This window comes from Brachypodium distachyon, chromosome 1, assembly GCF_000005505.3.
Source record: "Brachypodium distachyon strain Bd21 chromosome 1, Brachypodium_distachyon_v3.0, whole genome shotgun sequence".
Taxonomy (NCBI): domain Eukaryota; kingdom Viridiplantae; phylum Streptophyta; class Magnoliopsida; order Poales; family Poaceae; genus Brachypodium; species Brachypodium distachyon.
Window position 1 is genome coordinate 7277020 of NC_016131.3, and position 15235 is coordinate 7292254.

General features: G+C 43.9%; 1 protein-coding gene and 1 long non-coding RNA gene across 3 annotated transcripts; one reads left to right on the forward strand and one right to left on the reverse strand.

Moving 5' to 3' along the window:
- Nucleotides 1-6189: 6189 nt before the first annotated feature.
- Nucleotides 6190-11290, forward strand: LOC100844938 (sulfite exporter TauE/SafE family protein 4). The gene is made up of 12 exons (XM_003560324.4): nucleotides 6190-6645; nucleotides 6750-6909; nucleotides 7002-7202; nucleotides 7340-7401; nucleotides 7491-7545; nucleotides 7626-7693; nucleotides 7889-7975; nucleotides 8248-8298; nucleotides 8657-8896; nucleotides 10111-10204; nucleotides 10299-10439; nucleotides 10768-11290. Exons 1-12 carry the CDS (start codon nucleotides 6442-6444, stop codon nucleotides 10842-10844), a joined length of 1440 nt encoding a protein of 479 aa, XP_003560372.1. The 5' UTR covers nucleotides 6190-6441; the 3' UTR covers nucleotides 10845-11290.
- Nucleotides 11291-11893: 603 nt separating this feature from the next.
- Nucleotides 11894-15151, reverse strand: LOC112271913. 2 transcript variants are annotated; one of them, XR_002965454.1, is made up of 3 exons: nucleotides 14214-15151; nucleotides 12485-13911; nucleotides 11894-12372 (listed from the first exon to the last, which is right to left on the reverse strand). It is a non-coding gene; the product is annotated as an uncharacterized LOC112271913 (long non-coding RNA). The 2 variants fall into 2 exon arrangements; XR_002965453.1 differs by having other exon boundaries at nucleotides 12485-15151.
- Between the last annotated feature and the right edge of the window lie 84 nt (nucleotides 15152-15235).

Below are 15235 nucleotides of genomic sequence, written 5' to 3' on the forward strand. Positions count from 1 at the left end.
AGCAGAAGAAACTTATTTTTAAGTGAAAAACGATACCTCGTAAAATATCAGACGCTACTTTCCGGCCTTGTGTCGGCCCAAATTTGGCGACGGCCCAAAGTAGCTACGAAGAAAAAGGGCAGTCCAGCAGAGGTGAGGATTCCTCTCAAAAAAAGCAGAGGTGAGGATTCACCATTAATTTGCATGGCGACGAACCCTTGCAACCGTACTACAGGCGTAGCACGCAACATGCTCGGCCGGCCACATCACGGGTTCCTTGTGCTCGTTCACTCCACTTCGTGCTTCACAGTATAAATAAACGCACGACAAAATGCAAACGTACGTCGGCACACCACGACCGGACCGATCCCAACAGGCAACAGCGGCCACGTACGTCCAGACTCCAGAGCCTTGCCTGCTAGCTCTGGAGTGTAAATCTAAAAATTCCAGACTTTGTCGTAACAACGAGTGGCTCAATTTTCATAAGGAGAGAGGCTGAGGCCCAGCAGCACTGCAATCATCGATAACGAAGGGGGTGACCGCGACTGTACGTGGGCAAGGGGCAAGTGAGCTCAGAAAGATCTCGGTTGGATTTGGATAATCGCCGTCACCCACGTTTCGTGAAGCCCAGATCAGATGGCGGATGATCGTTCTTTTTCTTTCTTTTTTGGAGGGGATGATCTTTTTTTTTTGCAGGCAACGAGGGGATGATCAGTTGGTGGTGACAGCGGAATAATCGCGGCAAGATGGTGAAATCTCCGGCGGCGTCTTTGGCGAGCTGCACATATTTCGAAAAGGATCCGACGCATATTCCCTTTTTTTTTTGAGCGAACCGACGCATGTTCCGTGTACGGAGCATTCTTCCTTTACGACATTTTTCTCCCACACTTTTTCGTGACACTCATTCCGTCGCATGGAGTTCTGCAAATAAGCTAATGGGCGTTAGCTCTGATAAACTCACTTCTTTTTTGTGTTGCCGGTGTACTCGATGGGTGTTGAGATCGCGCATGATTTGTGCACATTTTTGGCCTATCAGTGAAGCTCTCGCAAATTAATTCCAGCGACAACTACGGTACGCATCCGAGCATATAAATGCATCGACATCGACCCATCGCGACGTGGGGAGTTTCCCTCTCTCTCTCTCTTCTGATTTGTTTTTCTCGATTGCTCGCGCATAAATGCATGCGGAGGTGGGGCAACCATGTCTTTTGGTGATCTGTCGCATAAATAAAATGCATTGATTGCATGTTCGGACATGTGTGCCACGTGTGCATCTTCCAGTCGCCGAACTGCCTAAGTGAATGCCTACTAACTATCTTATCTTAGGTGTTTCACGTCATTTAGAAAAAACAACAAAACATGTTGTAGAATGGGTTATCTCTTAATGTTATATCTTAAAATTAATGCTTAGATGAATATTAACTAAATAAATGCTAAGAAAAGGTAAAATCTAGTACAATGGGAAAATTGCTTTATCTTTGCCTTATCATTCTTGTGAAAAGATCATCTCTTAATTAAGAGAAGGATTGTGACTTTTTTTCGTTTCTCTCTCTTCCACATCAGATTTTATCTTATGTGGCACCGTTAAGAGAAGGCTGACGTCACCCCATTGTACACGCCCTTACTACTTCTGAGCATTGCTGCAGGTAGGGTGGATGGATCGCTGGCTGACTTTGTCCTTAGCACGTCGTTCCATATCAAGTGACTCCGGTTTGTTAAATATGAATGTATCTATATTATAAAACGTCTGCATATATGTAAATATTTCATCCCTTAATTCTTAGACGGAGGGAGTAATACCGAACGCTGGAGCTGCTGCATGGAGATGTACATGTCCTGCAGCATGCAACGACCGGCGTGACACGATCTCCGACCTCTGACAGCAGCCGCCGTTTGGTACGTACGGTATGATTATGCGCAAACACATGGAGTATATAGTTCTGTACATAACACTTTTATGTACTATCATTTCCCATCGCTGTGGTGTGCATGCATCTTAATTATAAGCTAAACACTACGCCTTACCCTACCCATGTGTGCCGTGCGATGAACACCGTAGCCAGTGATTACAAATAAACAAGAACAATGATTGGAACTCACGAGCGCAAACGTACACACACGAGCCTGTCACTTTCCGAACTCTGTGTACGTGCAGCCGCCTGATTGGCCGGGATAGTTTTGTCGGAGCACGTACGTACAGAGCAAGGAGAAAGAGAGAGTTAAAAAAAAGAACTCTTGGCCAGTCAAGTGCTGGAGATCTGCGACAAGAGGCAACGGCAATAGTAAATCCTAATAATCCTAATCGGAGAAAACAAAAGAACTCGGCCACTCAACTGCCGGAGATCCGCGACAACAGCAACACTAGTAAAAACAATCCTTCTCGCCTCAGCCATTAGGATTTAGGACCTTTAAATACGGCGGGCAATTGGGAGCGAGATCTGCGCTAGAATAGGATCACGTCGGATGGTATGAGAGCGCTTGCTGCTTGCTACGGTGTCACTCCGCAGTCCACTCTGTCGTGAGGACGTGGACAGCAGGGGTGGGCCCGGCCCACGTCCACCTCGATGCGTCACTAGGCAGCTGCATGAAGAATTTAAGTGGAATATGATCTCCTTCTCCTCCCCCATTGATCGATCACCGTATCCATGACAAGATCGACCCGTGATTAAAACTGAATACGATATGTATATACTGGCTAGAAAAAGATGTCCAGTATAATTTGCTACTCCAGCTCTAGCTCCTCTGAACCGCAAGCCCACGAATAATCAGCCGCGCATCTTACAAAGAAAATCCTTTGGATTCGATTTCGAAAGTACCGTGACTTGTCGTTGAAGGACGTACGATGCTGACCTGACAGGATTTATGCCTGTACACAGTGTGGTCTTGGCAGTTTCGTTCGAAATCCAGGAAGTAGTCCCCATCCTACCAAGCTCGTACTAACTATTGTGGAATTTCTAATTTTATCTCTGCGTGACACGATCGATTGCGCTCACCCCAATCATGTACTACTCCCGGTAACCGCTACCATCCTAATTTGACTTTATCCATTGCTAAGGCGATCGAATGTTCAGAGGCCAAATCAACATCGCCTGGCTTAATTTTATTGGCGGAGTCCTTCGTTGATATGAAAAGAGGACATGCATGACAGTGGAGGCTCACAGGGTAAAATAAGGTGTAATTTGCTACTCCCTCCGATCTGGTTTTGAATCGGCAACACTTATTATAAAATCGGAGTGAGTAGTAATTAGGATGGATGTATCCTGTGCTGGTTGAGCTTAATTATTAGCTCCGCAAACCACGTTTTACTAGAGAGTAACCGCAAACAACACTGTTTACCAGAGAGTAAGAGTGGTGAGTGGTGACCAAATGTAAAGCGTGTTACTGAAGTAGACAGCGGTATTTTCATATAAACTCTAATGCAAGTAAATCATAAAGAAAATATTAAAATCCTCCTAAAAAATCTTTGAATCAAGGATGCTAAGGGGCAAACAAGACTAACACTCATGTAATCGTGGTCTAGTGCCGTGAGATAAATTATCTTATGCACTAATCTTTCAGTAAACTATGTTCTAGCTACAGGTTAGCGTACCGTACAGCAATAATTTGGCCTGTGCTGCCCACCAGTCAGGCAGTCACCAATACTACCTTTTGTTTGTTATTTTTAGTGGTCTAGTAGTAATTCGCTATCCTGTTCACATGCATGTACAACCCTATTGTTTCGTGCTTCTAGTCGTACCCCTGATGGGCCACATAGTCGTCGGAATTACGGAATCAGGTTTAGGATCTTGACCACTTGCAGGAAAACTGAACAACTTGGCTTCCAGCAAAGATGCCTCTCGGTTAAAACAAAAGGGAGCTAATAATTTTTTTCAAATCCAAATCCACCACACAAGTCACTTGGGCTCTCGTTTTCACCAACCATTTCCTTTTACTTTCACCCACTTCGCAATGCATGGTATCCAAACACCCTCATCTCGACCTGCACGTCGACGTTGTTTCCAGGAGGTGGGATTCCCTCATCCCGACCTTCACGTAAACGAAACTTATCATACGAAGTAAGAAAAAAAAAACTTGAACAGAACATGTCAGACAGTGACAACCCAATGAAACAAACTCTGGTACGTCGGATGCATTTGGAAACTTGTAAAAAACAACTCTCCGGTCGGAATTACTTTAATACAACAAGTAATTCCGACCGGAAGAGTAACATGTGACTTGTATGTTTTGTTTTCATGGTGAGCTAGTGCAAATGAAGAAGCCAACCTCAACACCTCCGTTCACACTATTCAACTGTCTGCGTGGGGCACCAACCACTCGTTCCGTGGTTCGATTATCTGAAATTTTCATGCTCCCAATATTTTAAATTGCTCACACGACACTAGTCAATTGACTTTGGTCAAAATAAACGTGATGCATGCACTCAACAATGTCCTTGCTCAAAATAAATAAGAGGATCGATGCACACAAAATATATGAAACCTAACTAGCACATGCCACTGATTTTGAAAGTTGCGTCATCTTATCATTTGAATGTTATGGACCTGAAAAATCTGAAAAGGGTTCGCTTACTTTCATGCTGCTGCTACAGGAAACATAAGATTTTTTTTTCAATGCAGAGTGGTGTCCTGATACAAAGTTACAAAACATCCATCGATCGAAAAAGCGCGGAAATGGCGCACAAACCAACACACCATCCAATGGATGCCCACACAAAAAATCCCCGCCGCATCGTATCCTTCATGCGTCAGGGACACCTGCTCCATCAACCGTGCACCCTAGTCGTGCCCATGCGGGATCCTCGGCCTGCCAGCCCCAGAGCCTTGCACGAGAAGCCACCTTTTCCCCGAAGTTTAAACACTGCTCCCCATCGCCACATTCGTCTATCAAAGCATGTGTTGACGAGGGGTCGTTGCACCCAACCTCAGCTGGGCAGGAGGCTACTGGAGGAGGAGGATGCCTACCCTCTTTCAAGGACAGGGTCTACTGCCACTGCGACGAGGAGGAGGAGGAGGAGGCCAAAAAGGAGGTCGCAGCTAGCTCTAGGTTTTTTTTCCCAAGCCGCCGGAGATAGGCGGCAGGAGGGTCAGGCTTCATTTTGCTTTGGTCGCTCATTGCAAATTTCAAAACAAACACAGGATATAATCGAGTGAGTCCACAATATCAGTCCTATTTGATTGTAGGATTTCCATAACACAAAAATTGAGCTTGACAACAAGTTTTCTACGGAATTAGTAAAAACAAACAGACACGCAATGCAACTGTTTTATTGTGTCACATGTCAAATGTGGGACTTTTCATGAGAAACAAAAATGCATGCCACACTTGTCATGGACATGAATAAAAAAATCATAGACTAATAGAAAATTTGCTTTACGACTCCGAAGGGTCTAATAGGAAAATTCTTAAAAAATATCAATCATACAGAACAGTCGGGCTATATAAAAGCTTTTGGAAAGATCAGAACTGCAAATTTTGACCCTCAGGGTACCTTTGACACTTCTTAGTTCAACCAAATGAACTAAAATTTTAAAGTTACATAACTTTTTGAAAAACTAGTTCATTTGTTTGAACTAAGGAGGATCAAAGGATACCTGACGGTCAAAAAATTGAAGCTCTAGGAAAGATTGAAGCCTTGTTTTTTACTAAGAACGATTGAAGCCCTTTGAAATTGCTCTGAACTTGAACTCAGAGAGGCCCTTAATTAATCAACTTTTCGACTAGTTCCTGAAATCACGCTTAACCATTCTTTGTCTCATGGTATGAATCTCCATCCCAATCAGAAGAACAAAATATCGGAGACGCAGATGCTGCAAAGATGTGTAGTAGTCCGCACATGATGCTGACAACATAACGTTGGAGCATTGAATTCCTGCAGGTAAGTTTTTTTTTTTTTTGTTGTTGTTGAGGAAAGCAGGTAAGTATTTACACCCGGGCCTTAATTAGCGGTGCGGTTATTTCCTACCAAAGCTGGACCTCACAAGATTAATCTTTCCAAGCTGGATGCCGCCAGGTGGGGCTACCAAAGCGTCCACGGAACGTTTAATTTACGTGGACGCAGGCAGCTCAGCCAGGTAGGCGACGCAGCCGCGAAACGCACTTCACGTTTTACGGTCCTTTTACCGATTGTTACGGAATCCAGTCAGCGAGCCATCCAAAGCAGTCCAGAAATACTCTCCTCCCTCCCCCCGTTGTGGTCAGTCACGGCCAAGGAAGCCGACGCCGATTACGCCTCCTCCTCCTCCAATTCTGATCCCGGATCTCATCCCCATCCCACCTCCCTCTCCCTGGCCTATATAAAAACGCGAGGCGGAGGCCGGCGCACGCCGCCATTTGAACCCTTCTCCCTGAGTCCCTGACCCCGCCGCTTTTCCCTATCCCTGGTCGTGCAGCGAGCGAATTGCTGGAGTACTAGCTTTGGTTTGGTTTGTTTCCGCTTGCGCGAGGGAGCCGCACGCTCTTTGCATGGCGGCGGAGGCCACATCTTCGATGGCCGCGGGGTTGTACGGCCGCCTCAACAGGAGCAGCACGCGCGGGTTCCTCGCCTACGTCGCCGCCGCGGGCGCCTGCGCCGCCGTCCTCGCCTGCTTCGTCGTCTCCTCCGCCGACCCGGCTGCCGCCTCCAATGGCGCCCTCCGCCTGTCCTCGCGCTCGGCGCGCGTCTGGCCCGTAAGCTGTTCGCTCTTTGTCCCTCCTTCCCCGCAAGCACGCTCATGTTGTGTTTGTTGGCTGCTCTGCCTGGTTCTGAGACATCTCGGTTCGTCGTGCTCCAGGATCTCGAATTCAACTGGCGGTTGGTGGTGGCCACCATCGTCGGGTTCCTCGGCTCGGCGTTCGGCACCGTCGGCGGCGTCGGGGGCGGCGGCATCTTCGTGCCCCTGCTCAACCTCGTCCTCGGCTTCGACACCAAGTCCGCCGCGGCGCTCTCCAAATGTAAGCTAGCTCTGCTCGATCGTGTGAACCCGATTCGTCTCATATGGATTGATTTCTCATACGCCTCAATTTTGTCTGTCTGGTCTACGCAGGCATGATCATGGGGGCCTCGGCCTCGTCTGTGTGGTACAACCTGCAGGTGTCGCATCCGACCAAGGAAGCGCCTGTCCTTGACTACAAACTCGCCCTACTCTTCCAGCCCATGCTCATGCTCGGTATCACCATCGGTGTCGAGCTGAGCGTGGTCTTCCCCTACTGGCTCATCACCATCCTCATCATAATCCTATTCGTAGGTCCGTCTGCTTGACGCATGCATGCATGCTGCCAAAACGTATTGTTAAGCAAGGCTGACACTTTTGTGCTGTCTCCTTTGTGTGTCTGGTGGGATCACTGAGATGGATGTGTGTTTGGTGTGATCAATTTCTCGCAGGTACTTCTTCGCGATCCTTCTACAAAGGGATTCTCATGTGGAGGGAAGAGACGAGGATTCTGGTTAGTTCTGGTCACAATGGGTCTCTTATATGTGTAATTACCGTGCTATGTCAATCTCATTTTTGTTCCCCTCTTTGAAATGATTGCAGATGGAGACTCAGGAGCGAGAAGCACAATCCAAGTCTTCCTCTGCTGTCAGCGATGGTATTTTTTAAAATCCAAGACTTAGTCGATAGTCATTTTATATAGCTTTTTAACATGTTGTTATGATCCAATATCTTCAGTGGTTCTTGGCACTAGTTATGAAGAGCCCCTCCTGCCTCAGCCTAAGCCCACGGAGAAGTCTGGTCTGGTAAGCCACAAGTACCTGCCATTTATATTGTCCGTTTCAAAGCAACTATGACGCACATGATGATTCAAATTTGAACTAAAACCATGACAAGAATTTTAGGATCGGAGAGAGTCCGTCCAAAGAAAACGATAACAACCCAAAAGTACAGCTTGTCCTTGTGTGCCCTAATCATTGCTTTCCTGCTTCTTTTCCCAGGAGACTTTGCTGTTCAATTTGAGGTGGAAGAATATTCTAGTGCTAATGGCTGTTTGGTCATCTTTCTTGTTCCTGCAAATCCTCAAGGTCTCTATCATTCGTAGCATCGTAACAGTTGTTCTGTACTATTAATCTTGTCCTTATTCGATTGTCTTTAGGCACTTATCACTGGTTGGATTTAGAAAGAACAGCAGGAATGCACGTTGCATAAGTTTGCATATGCTGACTGTAAATATGTGATTCTATTTTTCAGTGGCGCAGCATGGCAACTTCTATTTTGTTGACATTGTCTCTTCAGCTTCGCAGATAGGTTGGCTTAATGTTGTGACTAACTGCTGTAAATTTTCACTTCCATGCAGAATAACTCCAAAACATGCAGCACTTTTTACTGGGTCATCAATATTCTGCAGGTGAGAAATCACCCTGCTGTCTGCCATTACTTTATCTAAACACTATCATGTGTTAGAGTGCTTTGATCTAACCCAATTAGATCCCGCCTTTCCTATCTCTAAAGTTGTTCACAGAAGCCTTGTGATCATTGTTCTGTTTATGTTTTAGAAAGAAAATATCATTGCCGTGGATTGTGTAGCTCTTTTCAGAAGCTTTGGTTGGCCTACATGTTTGGACCATCCATTGGCCACGTTTTGGCACCTCGCGCCATCCACCAAACGTGAACTATTCTTTTTGCTGCACATTGTACAAATTAGGCGCTTGCATTGCAAACTTTCTCTGCATCATTACTATCTAACCATGTGTCGATTGATATAGGTTCCTGCTGCAGTAAGTGTCTTCCTGTGGAAGGCTGTGCAACTGTGCAGGGAGAGCCGCGCCCGGCGCATGAACGGTAACTTGGAGTGTGTCTGCGAGGCCTCCATTGAGTGGTCACCAACACAGCTCGTCTTCTGTGCCTTTTGCGGTCTGCTGGGTGGTACAGTTGGCGGTCTTCTAGGGTCTGGAGGGGGCTTCATCCTCGGCCCGCTTCTTCTTGAGCTCGGATGCATACCTCAGGTATTTGAATAATTTTTTGTCTAAGCTTATATATCTTGTTGTTAATTTTTGAATGTTTTCAGATGCAATCATATTGTCACGCATTATATGATTGCATTGGAGCTATTGGTACATTGCATACATGTAGCACGTCATAGCCTGTAACTAGCCTCCCAAATAGGCATAAAACAAGTCTCATGGGCGGACAGACCATGCTTGATTCCAGAAAATACTAAGGTGAAAGGAGCACTAGATATGTACTATAGCTGAATTTTTGTCTCATTGCGACACATTCTAGTCTGAGGCAAATGGATCTAGAATATGTGAACAAGACTGTAGGTAGCCATATCTTTTATCATCCCAAATGAAGAGAATTAGGATCAAAACCAGATTATTCCTAACTTGATTGCAAGACTTCCAGTATATAAGTTTTGGAGCATCTTGTTAATTTCCTAACTTGATTACATTGGGCTTGAAGCATAGAAAGATGATATAGGAGTTTACATGACTTAGTTATTTTATTATTATTAAGGCCCGTGCTATTGTCTTCTTTGTATTTTTGTTATGAAGGTTCATTGGGTTTTGATTCTAGCATTTGGTTCCATGCAAAACGCTCTGTACAATCCATGTTCCAAGCAGAGCCGTTAGATATTTATCTGGGAGTTACTGGAGTTGGAGTAGCTTTTTAGCCTGCTCCACTGTACACGCTGCTAAGTGATTTGCATGTGCACATGGGCTTGTAAATAGACATCCAAAAAGGAATTGATAATATTTTGGCTTGCTGTAGGGACTAGGGAGTCGTACTGAACCCCATGTGGTATTCATTGTTTAGTGTCCTATGTGTGACCCCTTGATGGATGTGTGAGGTCTCAAGGTCACAGTTTCCGTGTTCATGTAATTTTTCTTAGATCTGGATGGTTGTCAGCTTGCTGCATGTCACATACTGATTATTTAAGCTGAACTGGACAGCAAAATTGAATAGGGCATGAACTGAGTTTTTGTCAGCTTCAGAAAACTTGAATTTCTGTTTCCAACGTCATTAAGTTTGCACTGAGTAGTCTAGAATTTTTTTTTTATGAAACAACACAGCGTTCCATTATATTGCCAAGTACAACAACACACACACAAAAGAAGATGGAAGCAAGTACGGGGGGGGGGGGGGGGTTGGAGATTATGTCTTTTTATATTGTTGGGAACTAGCACTGAATACAACTATATGGTTTTGTGCCTGCCAGGTCGCGAGTGCAACAGCAACATTTGTGATGATGTTCTCCTCATCCCTCTCTGTGGTTGAGTTCTACTTCCTCCACAGGTTCCCAATCCCTTACGGTAAATCAATGGCTAATGAACTCTGTTCATGAATTTAACAAGCTCTAACCAGAGAAACTGTTTAATAACAAGTTGCATTTATTTCCTCCTGCAGCTGCCTACCTAATCTTCATTTCCATATTGGCTGGATTCTGGGGCCAATGTTTGGTCCGGAAGATCGTTCTTGTGCTCAAGAGAGCATCGTTGATTGTCTTCATCCTCTCATCCGTCATCTTTGCAAGCGCTGTTACCATGGGTATTGACAAAACAACTCACTGATAATTACTTTACCTTCCATTTAACAAATCATTCACTGCTGACCAGCCAACTAAAATCTGCCAACAAATGCACTAGTAAACAGTTGTCACAGCCTCACAGATTTTCCTTAAAACTATTAAACCAAAATATTCCATTCACTAGGGTAGTGTTGTCGCGCTAGGAGTACATTCATCTTGGCAGTAACTTGCTGTAAGTATGATTCAGTAAGGCTAAATGAGTTTTGACTGTAACGTTAATCCTGCTTGCAAGGGAAAGCAACCATATTTTATAGTTCTAATAACATCCGTTGCTTCCTCCAAATCCAGGTGTTGTTGGGACCGAGAAGAGCATTTCGATGATCAACAACCACGAATACATGGGGTTCCTCGGCTTCTGCGAGTAACCAAGTATACCCGGGAGAATCCAGGCCAATACCTAATTGACCTCTCCTCCCAAGGACAGTGGAAATAAAAATGCCGTGACGGGTGTCCCACGCGTTAGCTCCTCGCTAACGTGCAAAGCACCTGCCGGGCGATTGAAAACGTAGCAGTGAAGTCTGTTAATGTCATGCACGCGTTAGCTCCTGGCTAACCCGCATGTGGTCTTGTGGCGTCGTGTGAGACTGCGTGCTTTTTTTGTCATGCATGTGTTAGCTCCTGGCTAACCTGCAGAAATGTGTTGGTTGTAGGGCTCTTCTTTGGTTTTTGTCCATCCATTCATTCATGCGCTAGTTAGCTCCTGGCTAGCTACCATGCAAACTTTTACCATATTGGGTTTTGTAAATATATCAGCCAATTGTTGCGCTTTTGGAACTATTATTCTGCAGCATTTCCAGCCGCTTCAGTCGTATTGCTGCTCATTTTGTCTTATCAAAGTGGTTGAATTAATTCTCTCTGGTCCAGTAGGTTTGCTGATCAGGAGTCACAAATTAGTACCTGTAGTACTGCAGAGAGATTGAGAGAGTAGTATCATTAGATCGGGCGTGCGTGTTGATCTTTGGTCAACCCTCACTTGCCAAAAGAAAAGGCAGGTATTTTAATTTAATGCAACTTAAAGAACAATGAACACAATGAGTGTAGTTGGACGGTACCGGCATACCATCAATGCTAGTGAGCTTGCACGTGCAACCCTCGTTTCAACAATATGTGACATCTTGAATTCTACCTTCTACCTTTTTTATATGGTGGCTTGTCTTTCTACAATTTTTTTATCTATCTTACTTTTAAGCCAAAATGCTAAAGTTGGGCCTCCAAAAATGCTCACATTTTCTTTATAAAATCATCAAATCTGAACCACGATGACCTTTAAAAAAACATAAACCAAAAACACTGAAGCCACGCTCTGCAACCCCACTCGGCGATCCTCAGGCTTCTCACCAGGTGGATAACAGTAGTGGAATTATGTCTAAATCTTCTCATTGCAGTACCCATATCCCCGAAGGCAAAAACTTGATGATTAAAACTGGAGCTTACTAAACTAAGATACTGAGTCCCAAAGCCTAATTCAAGAAATAGGTTCAGTATAATTCAATGGTGCTTCTGGAAGAAATTCCCAACATCATGTTTAAGCCTAAAAGCTGCATATTATACAAGTTTCTTTTCATGGGATTGGTGCCTTGTAGCAAGAATATTATCTCTGTTTCCTGCATAATATTCCCTGTTTCGCTATCTGGTGTGTGACAAGCACAGGTCATAGGGTCAACTCACCCCAGTGTAGTCACTGCAAATGACATGACAAAATTTGATGCAAACATGAGAATATGTATATATGAATCAGGAACCTTCCATCAGGCCCGATCACACAGCAGGTGTTGAACAGCTGCCCTGATCCTGAGCCTGAACCTTTCTCGGGTACGGATCCACCTACGATGGTGATCTTCCTGGAAACCATCACCTCTGACAGCATCGAGATCGACGGCGACCCTCCGCCGTCTATGTTTTATACGTACGAAACACAAAATGAAGAAGCAGTAGCATTACTCTAAACAATCAGAAATGCACCATATATAGAGAAAATATGACTCAAGGTTCTTAGTTTACCTACCATCTTTGATTTAATACATCTCCTTCTGGATGATTTTCACTACCTGCGAGAAGAACATGCAAAATAAAGTGGGGGAAGCTAGAAAAGAGAGAAGTAAGAAAGCACCAGTACCCTGGTGATCTGGGCCAGTTCATAGTGTAATATCTTCTTTTGCATCTACTGTTGGAGTGAGGAACCCCAAAAGCCGTATGTATAACTATATTCAAAATATTACTGGGCGATGGATATCTAATCGAGACAGAAGTCTAAAAGCACCAGAAAGACCATATGCATAGTTTTGCTTCAGATCTGATAAAAGAGAGCCGGAAATGTAATGACAGGTTTATCTTTCATCTAAAATATATAATACACCTTCAGTAGATAATTTTACTACCTACTTATTAATTAATTTCTTGCATATATACTGTCCTCGAGCAGCTTGCAAAATGAGAGCTTGCAGTTCAGCAATATAGCTGGTGAGTACATGCATCCAGTACAAAATAAGAATTCTCAGAGCATCCGATGACTAAGCCAACAACATGTATGGTATACTAAGAAAGTGCCCTGTTAATAACTCAAAGCTGGATGCAGGGAGCTTTTGGTCGCCGTTCTGATGACACAGCAGTGGAGGCAGAAACATAATTACCACCAACGAAAACCTGATAATGTTTCATCTGAATCACAGCATTGGGTCTAATTCATTTAAATAATTCATTGGTTTAGAAATAACAATCTGCACCATAAGCTTGGCCATTATTTTAAAACAAGTTTTCTGAAGTATAGTTGCTGAGACAAGGGACATTCTGAGATATGAATGGCGTGAAACTAAAAACCATGGCAGCTCAGTGTTAAAAAAAACAAGGGAGGTGATTTGGGTATTTAGATGGTTTTTTTTTGTAGATATGTGTATAGATTTAATGTATGGAAGATCAATAGAATAGAGAGACTTGAATCACCTTTTTCAGGTGTGCATTTCAATCACGGAATGAACTTAGAAATGCTATGAGGAAGAATCACATTAGTTTAGTTCAGATTCTTGATGGAACAATTGCCATTAAAAAACTTGATCAAACTTGATCAAATCTATAAAAAAAATACCCATAAAATTCTTGCATATCTTTGTAACAATACACTAATACCAAATGAACAAACCTCATTGCCTTCTACAGTGTACCTTACGGAAAGAAATTTGGATGAAACACAAATACCTGGTGTGCGTAGAACGGTTTATGTGCTAATGTGGTAAGGTTTGATCACCATACACATGAAGCATCACCTGTGCAACATCTCCAGCTCGCGCGTCCCCATATGGGTCGGCTCCGGCCGAGCGCCACCCATCCTGCTACTCCGCGCGCTAGAGCAAGCCGAGGTTGAGAAAATTGAAAGAGGCAGGCCTCGCCGGCCAGCCTGCTCCGCACGTGCCGCTCCAGCTCCAGCTCCCTCACGTACTGCCAGAATCAATTCAAGCATTACCAGAACAGAAGCCAGAGAGAAGAATCAGTTCTGAACTTAACTGAACTACATCTGACAAATGCTAAATTAAGACCAGAACAGTAATATTCCTAGTAATCCTAGTTAGTTGCACGGGAACCTGAAGAAAACTGCGCACACACTTTTTTTTGAAGGAACCTGGACACGTACCTAGGCATAGTGAATAATAAAATCTACAATGAATGAATTACCCTAGAATAAGAATGAAAAGGAGTTGTTAAGTGTTAAGTGCTAGTGAATTTGTGCAAAACCCACTTACATTATGGAAGTACCAATCGATGGTTAAATTGGCCAAACTCGATGGCCACACTTCTCGTGTCCTTTGCTTGGAAGAGGTATTTTTCTCTCTGGTAGCACAGTATAGTGATGAGATTACATGCTTATGCTGTTGATAGATGATTCCTTGTGTTATATATATATTCTCTGGCAACCAAATTTTGAATTATAACCATCCGATCTGATGGCAACCTAACCGCCAAAAAGTTAAACCAAATTAGGACTGAATGTTTTCAGTACACCCAATCCAATTTGTTGAATCCAACGGCCTAACAAATACTCCCTCCGTTCCACAAAGATTGGCATGGTTTTGAACTATAGCTAGTTCAAAGTCAGGCCAATCTTTATGGAACGGAGGGAGTAAATCATCCAGCACAGATTCTAATCAAACATCAAAGCACATAACAAAATTTGGGAAAATTGAACACGAACTGGTTGCTATGACAGAAAGATTTACAACATGGCAGAGCTTAAAACTGGTTGCTATGAACAAAGATCGATCGGACATCGGACCGCATCAAATTCGGAATATTAGCTTCAGAGTTAGTAACAACTTCATGATCAGCCTTAGAAAAAAGCACACCTGATTTGTGGAAGAAAGAATGGGAGAGTCAGGTCCATTTTATTTGCACTGCTTGTATTGATAAGAGCATGATGGTTGTCAAATACCGATGCTTTAAATTTTCTAAAATTGCACAAATTCTGTCTCCCAGTCAAAAGCATGTAAATACCTATTAACGAACAACTCCAAAAAGCTAGTACTTCCTAACTTATGCAGCATGCAAAGTATACAAGAAACAGAGAAAGGATCAAGCTAATCATCCTTCTTATCCTAGTATTGTTGCGTCAATGTAAACTCTTCGGCCTGGAAAAGACCTACAGTGACGCAACACAATGGAACAATTCATCTGACATTGAAGCACTAACCTCAAACGCGGCGGCGTGATGAGCAGCGCGCAGCGGCGTGGCGCCCGGGGGACGGAGGCCGCAGAAGGGTTACCGCGG